This window comes from Lepisma saccharinum, chromosome 1 (genome assembly GCF_977018435.1).
Source record: "Lepisma saccharinum chromosome 1, izLepSacc3.1, whole genome shotgun sequence".
Taxonomy (NCBI): domain Eukaryota; kingdom Metazoa; phylum Arthropoda; class Insecta; order Zygentoma; family Lepismatidae; genus Lepisma; species Lepisma saccharinum.
Window position 1 is genome coordinate 147,410,781 of NC_139229.1, and position 16,159 is coordinate 147,426,939.

General features: G+C 39.6%; 1 protein-coding gene across 1 annotated transcript in view; it reads left to right on the top strand.

The window, feature by feature from the left end:
* The first annotated feature begins 1,677 nt into the window (after positions 1 to 1,677).
* The window catches only part of Pal2 (Peptidyl-alpha-hydroxyglycine-alpha-amidating lyase 2), a 28,520-nt gene continuing 14,038 nt past the window's right edge, over positions 1,678 to 16,159 (top strand). The window contains exons 1-2 of the mRNA XM_083140065.1: positions 1,678 to 1,844; positions 4,115 to 4,269. Coding sequence (XP_082996191.1) covers positions 1,701 to 1,844; positions 4,115 to 4,269 — 299 coding nt within the window. The 5' untranslated portion in view covers positions 1,678 to 1,700. The remainder of the gene's footprint in view (positions 1,845 to 4,114; positions 4,270 to 16,159) is intronic.

Sequence of the window (16,159 nt, forward strand, 5' to 3'; positions counted from 1 at the left end):
GATATGTAGGTGCCAGCAGGTAGTCAAAGAATGTCGCTTGACTCCCCTTGAATAAGAAAAATGTCTGCTTTTTCTTATTTTCTCTCCTTTATTTGTATATGTAATCTATTTTGCTCCTCCTGTATCCTCATTCTCGTTTTATTTATTCCTTTCCCAGTTTTAGTACATTTTGCTCATGATTACTTCCTCTCTTCTTCATAATTTATTTTTCCATGTTTTGATTGATTGATTGAATTGTTGTTTTAAGTTCACTTTATGCACAGATAGGCTAATCGGGACTGGACTTACGGTTTAAAGTGGAATTCAAACCACTGTGCACTGTGCCCCCAACGGGTATCGAACCCTAAACCCCTTCATTACAAGGCGACGACGTTACCACAACACCATCGGGGAAGCCCTTTCCCATATCTTGTCATATTTTGCTGTCTCGTTATTTTCTTTATTCTCTCTCTCTCTCTCTCTCTCTCTCTCTCTCTCTCTCTCTCTCTCTGTCTGTCTCCCGGTCCGTCTCGCTTTTATATTTCTCTTCCTTTCTTCCTCTCCTTACCTTTCTCGCTTTTTTCTGCAACTTTATAGCGGGATTATTACTATTCAAATATACGATCCCCACCGAACATCAAATCGAATGCAATTACTCACCTTCGTAGGGTCTTTGTTCTCTTCCTTTTCTAGTTCTCAAGGTTAATCGATAGAATGAGTAGTGATTCGATGGTGGAACTAACAGAAACGTCGTGTATACGCTAACGACTCATTATCTCGTCTCTAAAGGTTTCGAATTCGGGTCCCGGTGAAAAAGCGAGTGTCCCTTCATCTAGTCATGTAATCACCACTCATCTTCATCCTCGAATAACTCGAGGTAAACAAAAATACAAAATACTAACAACTATGCAACGAAGACCAAACCTATGTAATAAATATCCAGCATTCTTAGAGGCTGTGGTCATACCCCCCCCCCCCAAACCCCCTTTATACGATTGGCTTTCTTTAACAAAATAGTGTTCAATGCAGGAAAATGAACCAACTGGAATAGAAAAAGGTTGTAACCATCATTATATATCACGAAATTCCTGAACCATCAGTCCTGATATCTCCCTGATAAAATGGCATATTCTCGATGTGCACAATGGCTAATTTATTACTTTGCAGTGGCGGTGATTGAATTCCAAAACTGGGGGGCAAGGTGGCAAATTTGGGGGGAAGGACAGTTTACTTCCCTTTGAAGATAAGGTTTAGCATAGTGCGAGGACAAAAGTGGCAAAATGTGGGTGGGGGGACTGCCCCCTCACGCCTACCCTAATTGCCGTCACTATTACTTTGTAATCAAGGTATCAAGTATTCGGTTTCCGGTGGACTCTCGGATCCCGCTTGAAACTGTAGCCTATTTGCGTGCGAGAAAAATCCATGTGACACATTTCTGATTCCTAACAACTGACAAATTGTTTACGAAGAAACATGGCCGACATTTACGAATCGCATTTTCTTGAGCAACAGTTAAGCTCTGTCGTCAATTTCCAACTCGTTTCCGAAACCTTGCGATTCGGCATAACCCTGGAAATCCTCCATTCGCATTCGAACAGCTGATGCGATCATGTGGTCTGGCACAAAAATAACGAAGCGAGCGCCGTGACGTCACAAACTGACGTCGATCAATATTCAAGCGTAGACGCTTCTTCGCCTTGCATTGCGTGTGCTTGTTCGACATGGGTTCAGTCATGTCTTTCGTTGTGTTTCTTTTTCTTCTGGTGTGTTTGTGCCACGGGTTTTCAGTTCCTGGATTTTACGATCTTAATGATGAAATGTACTCAGAGATCAGGGAATTGCTACACCACCATATGTCACGGAAGGTAGGTTTCTGCTTTTGTATAAGGGCAACTTTCGAAACAATATGTTAAGAAACTAGAATCGTTTACAGCTGTTCTCCCACACATTGCTGTTTTTGACAGATTACAAACATAACGTTTAGCATGGAGATTTGTGACAGAACAGTATCATTTGTAATAATTACACTGTACTATTTAAATTTTAGTAGCTCTGGCAGGCGTTTACCTCGATGATTAATTTCAATTTCTTGACATTCACTAGTGTTTTCGACAAGTATTCGAAAGTCACTTCAGTTGTCAACACCCATATTGCCCTCTAAACGTAGCAATGCAATTAAGGAACAAATAAATCAGTTGATAGTAACATATAGATGAAATTTTCGATTTCAACGATTGTATTATTTTTCAATAGTTTCTATAAAACTTCCCAGATATCATAATTGTTCTTCTAATATGAAAAGTAGTTCATGTACGAAAGTAAAAAGCTGTTCATAAATGTTCTACATGTTAAAGCAATCATGCTTTTAAAACCTAGGATAAAGTTCGATATTGCAGCAGATATAACGGAAAACAAAACTAAATAAAAATACACATAATTATCTAACGAAATCAATGGCGCATTTAAGATTCCATATCTGAGGCAGCAGCTGTTATATCTTGGTCTACAAAGTTGTTCACATCTTCATTTAAGTTTTATCAAGAATAGCTTGTTTCCTTAGGACAGTCACTTTTCAAAATAATTTTTGGTTCAACAAGCAGTAACGAATAATCCCCTCGAAAGAGGGGCAGTGGAAGCTAAAAAAAAAAACCGCACCGCCCTCCCCTTAATTTTTGTAGCATGCGTGTAAACATGTGCATATGGGATAGACATATGAGACAGGCTCAGTGAAAAGTCTTTAACTATATACCCATATAGGCTATAGGGCGTGCTAGCCCTGGGTATATAGAGTGTTCGCCACTGTCAACTGGTAATTATAAACATAATGTTTTTTGCTCCCCGAAAGGCCACTCAGAATCGCGATTAACTAAAGAAATTAAAAGAAACTGATTAATCATTATCCAATAATATGAAAATATTAACTAACCTCTGCTGTTGCATTAATATAACATGCACATTTTGAATGTTTGTAAGAATCAAGATTGCATAGTCGTTAAAGATAGGTTCTTTATGCGCCAAACTAAAAATTAAATCTCGCTGTGATATTCAAGGTCCATTGGCGGATTAACTATTTCTTGTGATGGGCGGATTAACCTTTCTCCAGCTGCCACCCTCTAGGTTAATTCAAGGCTTATTGTTAGTTTTAGACGTAAGGAGGGGTGGTCGGTTAGTTTTAGACACCATGAGAGAGCGGTCGCTTCTTGTACGTGAATTAAAGAAGAAGCGAATTCCCCTGTTAAATGACTACGTTAATGAAACGGACGTATAGACAATAACACGTTGGCAAGACGCCAGAACCTCATTAGCGTACACGAATGCATTTCCTTATACATGTTTCATTAATACTAAATTTGCATCCCTGGAAATTTTTCACTCTTGAATACAGCCTAAAAACCAGTTTGATAATTATGGCATTGGATGCAGTGAATAATTTACTATGACAATTTTTTCAGGCTTATTATCCAACAACCACATCCTTAGCGGCAGTAGCCGCCAGATACTTTTTCGTTCAAGAGGGCTTAGTGAACTAAGTATTTTCAGGTTGGCTGTGCTTCGGTTCTCTTTCCATCTTTCTTTTTCTCCCTCTTATATCTTTCTCTCTTGCAATCTTGTCTTCTCTTCCTTTGTCCTATTTTTTGTTAACTCTTTCTTTCCCTCTATTTATTTTTATTTGTATTTTTATTTCTTCCTCTGTTCTTTCTCACGCTCTTCTCTTCCTTCTTTCTTCCTCTGTTTCTTTTTCTTTCATTCTCTCTATTCTTTTCTTTTTCTTCCTCTTGCTCTATATTTTTATTTATTCCGGTTTTTTATCCTTCTACCAAGGGCGTGACGGGAGAGAGAGCTTTAGAGTTTCAACTCCCCTCATTGGCTCTACCAATGAACACGTGCAAGTGAACGGCATTACGTGGAGGGGAAGAAGCTACTGCAGCTGCCAGCTGTTTACATCAGCGTCTACTGATTCGCTCCGCTCATTCGCTGCGCTGTCTTGCTCCAGAGATTCCCTGGATAAAGTATAAATAAGGGACTGTCCCTTAAAATACGTGACGCCTGGCAACCCTGAGTTGGACGTATAGTTTTAACTCTGTGACAGAGGATGGCAATTCAAATTGTACAGTTTTGTTTTTTTAACTTTCAGGGTTCGAATGTGGATGAGGGTGATCTGCTGATTCCTAGGGAGGTGATGGGCTGGCCCAGGACAGTTAGGCGCTTGGGACAAGTGGCAGGAGTGTCAGTCGATCCCAAGGGGAGACCTGCCATCTTCCATCGGGGACCAACAGTATGGGACGCCAGGTGAGACTTTTAAATTCTCATGTTACCTTGTGAAAGCTGCCCCCACTTCCCTGGTTTAATTCCGGCCCTCTGGATTACTTTCCTTCTTTAACCCTTTCAAAATATCTTACAAAATGCAAATCTTTGCTAATTGGGAAACTTGAGGATTTCAAACAGGGGTTGGCTTTATCAAATGCTACATATATTTTCCATCATTAGTTTAGCCACCATAAGTGGACTAAACTTTCGAAGTAGGTTCTTTGGCCAAGTATTACATTTAGTTCTATCATTCCTAGCCACCCTAGTGGACAAGACTTTCGAAGGTTCTTCGTCGTTGTGAAGGTGGTAAAAAACTGTTTTTTTTCTAAAGCCCAACTGGCCTTTTTTATAGTCGAGGATAACATAAGAACATAAAAATACACACATGGAAAGCATAACAATTAACCCTACACCTTGTAGCTGGCCAGCAAACACGACCATTACATAGTTCCCCCCTTCAAGAGGAAGAAGAAAAAACAATATACTCAAAAACAAGATCACCATATTTACAAAGTCTTCCAATACAATTACACAACACACACTAAAAAGAATCAACTGTTCTCAGAGTATCTGAAAATAAAAGAGTCACTAGTTCATTCACTTATCCCATTGTCCACAATGTCCACAGATCCACAGAGCTTTCTCTTTCTTGCGAAGTCCGCCACTAAAGTATCCCCTGGAATCAAGTCTTCCTGGCAGTATCTTCCCTGAAGTTGGTGTTATCTGGTCCATGGTTCGACTCTCCACCGAGTCCTTAGTTCGACTCTTCACCGAGTCCCTGGTTCGACTCTCCACGGAGTCCATGGTTCGACACTCGAAATACGCAACCGTCGCTTACTGATTTACAACTTCCTGACACGCAGATGTGTGTATACTACTGTGTTGTGTAAAGGAGTAAATGGGGGTAAGTTATATTTCTTATACAAATAAAAAATAAATATAAAGAAGATCGGCGGTCGGCGCCTATTATGACAGTTGGGATCGCTGGTTAGGCGGCTAGACGTTGTCTTCCGAACCCTCATTAGGAGTTGTCGCGTGGCTCCTTCCCTCGGCGATCCACTGTCCTTTACCTCACAGGTAAAAGCTGTTGTTTTATGGCAGGACAACTGGCCTGGTTCACATTCCACAATCTGACAATCCGTCCCATTCCTTGCTCTGAAAGTATTTTCTTTAATCCTTTCAGACAATAATCAAGGACCTGAATATTCCGGTGCAAGTTCACTACAAACCAGGGACGGCGACAGGGGTAGGCACGGGTGGGCAAGCGCCCACCCAAAAATTCATGTGCCCACCCGATTGCCCACCCAATCAAATTCAATAAGTACATATACTTGGGGATATATGAATGATTCAATAAATAAGTGTATTCTGGTGTTTATAACATGTATTTTTCACTTGTGTTATATATGCTAGAAATTTTCACATATTATCAACCCATAAAAAGCCAATTTTGTCATTAGAAAGTGAAAGCAATTACTAGAGCTATTGAAACAAAAACTGTGATCAAATAAACACTTCCATGATTAAAAGCAGCTAGTAGGCTTAGGAGGCTCAAAATTATGCAGGGTATGATCAAGATTAGATCAGAATTTAGGGTGAACTTGAGGACAGCAGCTCCGGGCCTTCACTGGGAAAGACTGCTTTGAAAAGTACCACATAATGAAAAATAAAAGTTAGGTACTTCGGATGTGGGAAAAATATAATAACAAACCACACCATGTAACTTAGCGAGAAGTTATAACTGAAACTGTGTAGAGTAGATTGGAGCAGTGGCGCAACCACAGCGGGCAGGGGGGCATTGCCCCCAACCTTGGACTGAAATAAGTTCTAGGGGGGGCAAGGGGAGAAAACATTGACGGCTAAGTGTACCTGCAGGGGGCAATTACCGTCCGCAAATTCAAATTTTATGCAAATAAAAAATACTTTTCGTAAAATTTTCTTCATCGCTTCGCTCTCAATGCCTGCTTTTCTTAGTCTTATCAAGTTCAGAACCGTAGATAGGAGGCGGCGGGAGACGGCCCTGGGCGCTGAACGATTTAATGAAAATAAGTTGTAAGATTATTTTTTTGTTTTTAAGTCCACTTTACGCACTGAAAGGCTAATCGGGACTGGACCTACAGTTTAAAGTGGGATTCGAACCACTGTGCCATGTGCCTCCACCGGGTATCGAGCCCGGGACCCCTTCATTACAAGACGACGATCTTAGCACTACACCATCGTCAAGGCACAAAAGTTGTAAAACAATGAATCCATTGGCGTCTCGTGAAATTATTTCCGCCCTATTACATCAATATTCATTACAGCCTGCAAAATAATTGTATCCAAAAATTTTCTTCCTCGCTTCGCTCGCACTCTGTCACTCTTCTCTGTGATGAATTCTAAATTTCCATCTTGCATATATGTGGAACATATGTCGTGCATGAAAGTTATACATGTTAATGTAAAAAAAATTAAATTTAGAATTCATTTATCAAGCATTTTCTGTCTTTCAAAAATAGTTTGCGTGCTTGTTTTCTATTATTAATGTGAAATTGATCGTGTTGAAAAAATAATTCAAATTGTTTGTTCGAACCCAAATGCTTTAGCACCAACTTCTAGCCCCTTTTTGCATAATTTTCGAGGGTAATAACGTCCTTGATACTACCGCTGCTACTACTACTACTAATAATAATAATGTTGGTCCCGGGTTCGAATCCCGGCTTAGGCATGGATGTTTGTGAGTGTCCATTCATCAAATCATCACTCATCCTCATCTTCGCAACTTAGCCAAAAGTGGCACAAAAAGCGAAGTAAAATAGAGCAAATCAATAATAATAATGTTATAAAAATAACATTATTATTATTATTAAAATTTTTATTATCATTATTACTACTACTAATATTATTATTATTAGTGGTACGTTTATCCTGGTACTTCACCCACCAGACAAAAATTCGTGACTGCGCTTCTGGATTGGAGTGAGGTTTTGGTGCTGCTCCGGGCCTCCACATACGTACATAAATCGCGGCATGAGTATGGTTAAAAAAATCTCCAAATAAACAAATAAAAACATCATCTTAGCGTTACTTCCTCCAGCAACACAATAAATTATTTCGACTTTTTAATTATTAGTAGAATAATTTAATCAAGAAGACTTAGATGGGAAGGCCAGGCGACACGAATGGCAGAGGAAAGAATAGTTTACAGGATTCTCGTTGGGAAACCTGATGGTAAGAGACCAGTAGGAAGGCCAAGACGAAGATGCAGGGACAACGTTGAGATGGACCTAAAAGGAATCGTAAGGATGGAAAAGATTGGATTGATCTTGCCCAGGATAGGGACAATGGAAAGCTTGTGTTGATGCAGTCATAAACCTTGGGGTCTAAGTATGCTAGAGAGTATAGTATAATTTTAATTAACTCTGAATTGAAATTCCAGAAGTGCCCCTTTTTTATTTCATTACAATTTTTATATACCTGTCATCTTCAAATATCAATATGGTATGTGGAATATCAACTTTATATTCGTTCTACTAATAAGAATGAATCACAATAATCACTACAATACCGAAGTGAAGAAATTTTAATAAATCAGTTATATATGGAAAAAGCTACAGTATTATTCAATTGCTAAAGAGTGGCTTATCCTATTTAGAAATCCTCGTTCCACACATAAATTTTGCCACATTAATCAGCCGAAAATGTCAACAGAATCTGTAGATCAAGCTGAAGTAAAGAAGGAAAAGTTATGTCACGAAGTATCCAGAAGACAATTTTGTTAGTTTGATTATAAGCCCACTTTTATGCTCATATAGGCTAATCGGGACTAAACCTACAGTTTAACGTGTAGTCCGAACCAATGTGCATTGTGCTTCCACCAGAGGAGGGGGAAGTCGAACACATGACCTCTTCATTATAATACGGCAGCGTTATGCCATTGGGGGAAAATATACAGGAAGATCTCGCACCAAACGTATCATTTTATCACCACAGAAGATGCGTCTACTTTTAGAGGGTGATTGACTGAGACAAATATTTGAGACTTTCGAAAAACTACGTCATTGTTCACGGAATTAGCTGCCTTTATCCACTAATGAAACGCTGTGCGATTGAAACTACCACCTCAACTTTCTAAGAGGTATGAACTAATGAAACTCCATTTTTGCAAGAGTAAGTTGGGGTTGATTTGTTTTATTTTAAGTCATTTTTCTGCTAATTTGGTAATGACGACGATAAGGTTAAATGGTGATTAGATGAAAGTAACGAAGGGGCGAAAACAAACACATGCTGACACTCAAAATACAAACCCTCATAAATTATTACTTTGACAGTGGTTCCAGGTGCCAGGGACTCGTTGCCCTACAAGAATAAAGTTTCCAGTGTATGCTGCACAGGATAGAGGTTGACATTCTAATGTGTTCGAAATGGTCACACCATACAACCCAAGTCATCTATGAAAATAGATGAATTATTACTGGTAGGTAATCAACTTTGATGAATTCCTGGTGTCCAATCATTTTGTTATCTCATACAATATGTTCATGTAACCATACGTGTATTGCTTCTCCGGCATTAGTAACATGAAAGTTCAGAAAAGGAATAGCAACGTAGCTAATAATCTCTTCAATTCTGAACAGATTTTTCAATCTTACTTGTTTTATTATTTATGAGTGATATTTTGTCAAAATAGCCTTTCATTAGCCTAGGAATACTTCATGGACAATGAACAAAGAATTGGTTATCCCTGTGTGTTTTAAATCATTCCTAATAAGACGTTCATTTTAATCCAAACATTCAGTGGCGACGATTAGGAGGCGCGGGAATTGGAGGATGCAGTTCCCCCGTCACATTTTGCCACTTTTTGCCCCTGCACTATGGCCTCTTTATGCTAAGCCTTTTCTACCAAGAAAAAGTATATTGTCCTTGCCCCTCAAATGTTGGCACCCAATCGCCGCTACTACAAACATTCAGATAGATTTCTCAGTTGTACAAACCTTGTAAGCTAAAAAATGTGACCCTCAAAGAGTAAGAAAAGTCTTTCAGTCAAGAACTCATACCATGAAAATACTATGCTCAGGAACATGCATTAAATTACGAGAAACTTCACGATTGTCTACCATTGCACTTTCTATCACTGTCGCCGAATACATAAAATCAAGTATGTGTCTTGAATTTGCAACACAAGCTTAAATAAACCTAATTCACATTTATTTTACTCTATTAACATGTATGAATGAATGTGACTAGAATGTATGGCTGCGCATGTGTAAACACTTCCTTGAAATAATTGTGTCCATCAGAGACAAAGCGAAAGGAAATGGAACAAGATGCGAGAATGGATTAGAAATGGAACAAGATGCGAGAATAGATTAGAAATGAATCAAGAGGAAAACAAGAAAAGGAAAGGGAAAAGAAGTAAGAGGAAAATCGGGAGTGTAAGAGAGAGGGGGATGCATATGTCTTACATACGCATATATACTATATATGGTCTTACATTTATACTGCCCACCCTAATCTATCAATATGGAGCTTCTGCCCACCCGGTCGAAAATTTCTGGCGCCGTCCCTGCCACAAACGCCACGACATCTCCCAGAAATAGGTTGCTCTCTCAGCCACACCTCTCCAATGCGAGATTTACATGTCTTACGTTTGATCTCTTTCCTGTCATCCTGGAACACCTGGCGTAAGGCTGGGTTCGTCTTCTCAAATTTCAGTCTCACTTCTTCTCTCTTCCTTTTGCTCGAAACTGTACAGGGAACGCAACTTTTTGACGTACTGAGTGATATCTCGTGTCATTCCAAGCCACGAATATTTCTTCTTGACTTTCTACAAAGTTTTCTGCTTCCCATAGTGTCCTGCAGATTCTGAATTATAATGTGACATCAATATTCGAGATCTCAAACTCAACGGCGCCCATATCTTGGCTGTTCCATTATCATCTTGCTTGCAGTCTATTCTTCTCCGCCAAACTCCCTCCTCATCAAAAAACGACTGATTGGTTAACCTAGCAACGTTCTCTTTATATTTCCGATTCCCAGAGAAATGCTCTCCCTTCAGTTGTTTCATTATAGGAGATAACAAAGTATCTCTCATTTGCTCTGAAACAAGCGATGAAGTTTTTTGTAGCCTATCAAGATCAAGTACTTCGTACTTTACATTGTCCTCCAAATCAAAATGCAACAATGATAATGAATTGTTCTTCTTATCCGCAGAAATGGAATATTTTCGAGGACATTTGCCTTCCCTTACTGTTACTTTCCTCAGTTTCCCTTCTCCTCTTTCAAGATTTTCAAAGATCAGCGTTTGCAGTCTTCTGAACTTTGAGTCCTTTGGAATCCATTAATTGGCCCGTATCCTCGTTCACAGACTTCCCGCTATTCTCTTGTGCATGCGTGTTGCATACTTCCAGGCGCGAGTGATCTGACGAGTTATTCTTTCTCCGTACTGCGTTATTTCCCTGCATAACTACAGCGCCTTGAATAACGTAGTGTGGAAAACGACCCAAGAAACTGGTTCCCCAGACGGATGAGAAACATAGATGGCAGTGCGATCAATGTCGGTGCTAATTTTCTTATGAAAGTAATGCGGCTTTGTTAGTTTTTGGAATATATTATGTAGATTTGTTTGTCTTGAAAGGCGGTACGTGAATTGATGGAAACAGTTATATTTGTGGAGTGATTTGCAGTCACGAAATGACATTAATTTGGAAAGAAAAGTAAAATAAAATTAATAAATAAATAGCATGCGTAACACAAGAAGAAACATCGCAAAGTGATTCCGGACGTCAGGTGTTGGATTGTGTACTAGAGTTTTATTTTTCTATGTTATTAGAATATAAATAGTATCCTGAGAGATATTTCATACCGAGGTGACAAACCACAAGTGTCGCTTGGAAGCGAGCAGTCCGTAATCAATGCAGCCTTTCGAACCGTAGGGGGACAAGCTCTGACTGCACCGTTTCCTCAAGGAGATTTTACACCAAAGCGACACGCGACAAACGATACGAGGATTTCACACCAAAGTGACACGGGTCCTTCGGTCCAAGGCAACTTTCACACCGAAGCGACACATGTTGCTTGGAAATGAAACAATCAAGAGCAACATTTCACATCGTAGCGGCACGGGAAGCACAGGCCAGCGTTCGGTTGGTGAAATCCTCAAGCGATAAGTGTCGCGTGCCCCTTGTCGCTTTGGTACACAATCTCCTTAAAGCAAGACAATCATTGCATCGCGCATGCGCGAACAACAAACCACGGCAACATGTTTCAAGCTATTGAGGAAAAGGCCCAGTTTGAGCGACGCACAAGCGACAAAGCGACACGTGTGACTTATCGTGTCGCCTAGATCTGTTGTTGTAATGTGCGGTTTTTCGTGTCGCCTATCTGTTGTTCGCACAATTAGCAGCGAACGCTTGCCAATAGACTGAAGGCACCATGTCGCTTGTCACTTAGTTGGGAACTCCCCCTGTAGCGCGTCGCTTCGGTCTGAGCACCCTTCCTTTAAGGAGCTTTCCGACCGAAGTAACAAGTAGCACGCGAATACGCCATATGAACGTGTCGTTTGCTGTTTGGACCCTCATGTGCAATGAATGCTATTTTACAGTCTGGAAGTGTGTGTCACCAGTGTGATAGTGTGAACATCCCGTGTCGCTTGTCCCATTGGTTTGAAAGTTTCCTTACACTCATGTCGATGGCACTAAGAAAGTTTTGTGGGGCTCCCCTTGTCGTTTCATGGAATCATCATTATCATCATCGCCGCGATTAGTTTAAAGCGGAAGAAAAGAGACAGTAAATATCAAAAATACAAATGCTTCAGTGTGTATATCTTTAAAAGAAATGATGATGATAATAATAATAATGAACCTAATTCATATACAAAAATTTAGTTGCCAAGAGCATTCCATGCGTATTTTTTCCTCCCGTATTATTAACGAAAGTATGACGATAACAGGACGTGGTCGACTGTCTAGAATGTTCGTTAATATCTTCGCGACCACTGTACCAAATATCATAGCAATTATCACATTCATAGAAATGCTTCATGTAAAAGAATCAGACGTTGCAGCGAAAACTCCATTTACTTCCATTATAAGCAGACGAATACCAAGCACGGGGTTCTACACCAGCGCCTATAGCGGATCATTTTCGAGTGGAACCAGCCAGAGCGCGCAGAACTGTGGCGTTTTCCACACTACGTTATTCAAGGCGCTGTAGCATATGAGTGAATTCTCGTTTCCATACACGCTTCGAGAACGTGTAAACAACGTCGCTATCCTTCGACCAACAGTTCTCCTCAATGTGCAAAATTAACCCACTCTGCCTCAAAAAATCCCTTTCAACGATTATGTCCCGGAAACAATTCTCAAGAATGATAAATTTATTCCTGAATTTCAAATCATTAATACAAACGGTAGCATACATCTCGCCCTCTGATGTAACGCTGCCTACAGCTAATGAAATTTCCATTTTCTCGTCTTCATAAATTTATTTCCATCCCTCTCTAATAACGTGGCTGTGTTCAAACTTAGCGTAGAAGCTGAAGCTCCCGTATCTGCAAATATGTAATACAAAGGATTTGTTGTTTATCTTACATGGGATCAGGGGTTCGAAGTCTCGCTGAAAACTGCTTTCTTCATTCAAAAAACAGCTCTTGTTCCTGCGTCTTTTTCTCGCAGTCGAGACAAGGTTTATTTGGGGACCCTGCTTATGTCCCCCTCCCGGAGGTTGGCTCCTTTTATTACTCAGATTACAATCTTGTATCTTGTGGCCCTGAGAATGGCAGACCCAACAAATTATTTGCAGAATTTTTATTGCCCCTCGCTTGTCCAAAAGGGTCTCTCTTTTGTCCAAAGTTTGCGTCAAAAGGTTTAGGGGTTTCACCATTTCTCTTATGTAAACCGGGTTGAGAGAACCTAATGGTAATTGTAGGTCACCCTCGTCGTGCTGTTCGCTTTTTCGGGAGGAAAAGGTCAAATGTGTCCCTCCTCTCTGTGTTCTCCCGCTTTAGTTTTGCCAACTTCAGAAGAAGATAATTCCGTTTCACCAACGAGTGGGGAAAAATAAAGCCGTTCTGAAATTAACCTTCTTTGTACAGTCCCGGCTTCGGTTTCCAATTCTTTCAGTGTGTGAAATTGCATTCCATACAAATGTCTTCGAAAACTAGGGTGTCCAAGAGATAGAATATGTTCGATGATTTCACTTTCTTCTGTGTCCTTCTGTCTCATAGAGAACAGCTTCCTCATACGACAGAACTAAAAGCCCCTCCCTCATCTGGAATCTATTCTGGATCAGTCTCTCTATCTCGTTCTTATAATCAACAGAATAATATTATTCTAAAAACGCATTTTCAAAGCTTTTGAAATCTTCAAACGGGCATGAAACTCTAAACCAATCATCTGAAGCTTGCCTAAGCGAAAACGGAAGAATCTTGTCAAACAATGACTTCTCCGAAATTTCTATGACATCCTTATAATTTCGCAACTCCTGCAAATAATCATGTGGCGAAATCTTGTCATCGCCTCCTGTGAAAACTGGAATCGGTAAATTTGATTTAGCGAGAATTTTCTGTACTTTTTCCTCCTCCTCTTTAGCATTCTGCTGTTCAGTGCGAGATAATGCAAGATTACTTAACTCCAACAATTTCCTCCCGAGATTTATCGCTTATATCATGATTTCCAAGTAGTTGTCCAAGCAAATCTCCATCAATTTGTACTGCCATTTTTTCTACTTTACTTCTTCCACTTCGTAATAACATTCACTTCTGTACGATCTTCGTTGTAAAAATTAAAAAATCTATCCGTCCGTCAGTCCGTTTATCTTTCCAACCTATAGACCTGACGACAATTCATACAACAAGATATATCCTGGACATGGAGCCTCCATATGTGATGGCTGCCCCCACTTCCATGGTTTAATTCCGGCCCTCTGGATTACTTCCCTTCTTTTACCCTTTCAATCTCTCTCCTTCCACACCTCTCCCTGGATGTATCGAGAGCAGATTTATAATAACGCAGAAATTACGAAAGGGGGGTTTCACATAACATTTATATTTTTCGTCCCTAGGTTCGTTACACATGTACAGAGAGTGCATAAATATCTGGGTTAAATTAGACAGTACTGTAGTTCTTGGAGTTAATTCTTAAATCAGAACATCTCTTGTAGGATTATATTGGCTTATTATACGTTGCTATTATATACATATTTACATACAGCTTCCATGTGTGCATTTTACAAAATCAACCAATTTTCGTAATTCAAACAAAGGCGTACCTACGGCCTAACCATTGGTACTTTCATTAACACAGAGTTAGCCTAACTATCTCTGTGGCCTACCCTCGACTTAATTGATATTCCGACCAGTCTTGCGTTTCCTTACGCAGCATCCTTGATCAGCCCTCTAGGCATTACGATGTGACTCGGCAATATCTTACAAAATGCAAATCTTTGCTAATTGGAAAACTTGGGGATTTCAAACAGGGGTTTGCTTTACCAAATGCTACATATATTTTCCATCATTAGTTTAGCCACCATAAGTGGACTAAACTTTCGAAGTAAGTTCCTTAGCCAAATGATACATTAGTTTCAGTCATCAGTCTAGCCACCCTAAGTGGACTAAACTCTCGAAGAAGGTCCTTTGGCCAAGTATTACATTTAGTTCTCAATCATTCAGTCTTATCACCCTAAGCGGACAAGACTTTCGAAGGTTCTTCGTCGTTGTGAAGGTGGTAAAAAACTGGGTTTTTTTCTAAAGCCCAACTGGCCTTTTTTATAGTCGAGGAGGGACGTCCGTGGACGTGTCCCCCGTAGCACTGGAATTTTCCACTGCAACATTCTTTGAAAGACAGCTCCCCACTGGGAGGCTAAAAAACACGGGAATCTAATATCCAGTAAAAATCACAATCCATTAAGCACATACACTTACATGCAATAATAACATAAAAGTACACACATGAAAAACATAATAATTAACCCTACACCTTGTAGCTGGCCAACAATTAATTATTACAATAACACAAACCAGTAATGGTCAATCCGACCGTTATAACTAGAGCCCGGAAGTTTGGCAAAATGCCTCTTTTTATCTACTGCATATATTGATAAAATTTTTCCGGATATACGTCTTTTATGTTGTTTCGAATGTTTTAGAAGCATTTTCATTTTGCCTATTTTGCCTAGTTGGGACCCCACTGCCTATTTTTAATTATAATGCCTTTTTTGCCTTTTTCAATGAAATTTGAACATTTTTTTAAAAAAAATGTGTAAATAAATTATTTTTCTCCCAAAAAACGTTGTTGGCATTTATTTTTCTTCCGTTTATTATGTGAATAATTTTCGCCTTATTTAAGTAATATTGAACTCACGTATGTTTCAACATTGCTGAAGGAGAAAAGTGTGTTTAAAAAAAATAGTATTTCATGCTGAGTTAAGATATTGCCTTTTCGTTAACATGTCCTTGTGAATGATTGACTGCTGAAAAGAAGAAGATATCCCTAATTTCAACAGTGGGCACTTCATCCAACAGACAATCTCAGTTTTCTCTTGAACTGTGTAAAGCTTTCATGGAAGCAGGGATACCTTTCTGGAAAGTGGAAAACAATTCACTGAGGAAATTCCTGGAGAAATACACTAAAGAAACGGTGCCGTCGGAATCTACCCTGCGGAAAACATATTTAAGCATCTGCTACGAAGAAGCTCTGCAAAGAATTCGTGCTGAAGTTGGTGGAAGGAAGGTTTGGATTTAAACAGATGAAAGTACTGACGCTATTGGACGCTGAATAGCCAACGTCATCATATGAACTATGGAACCAACATGCGGAGAATCCTCGTCATTTCTTCTCACGTCAGAACAACTAGAGAGAGCCAATGGTTCGTCAGTAGATCAGTTATTCTCAAA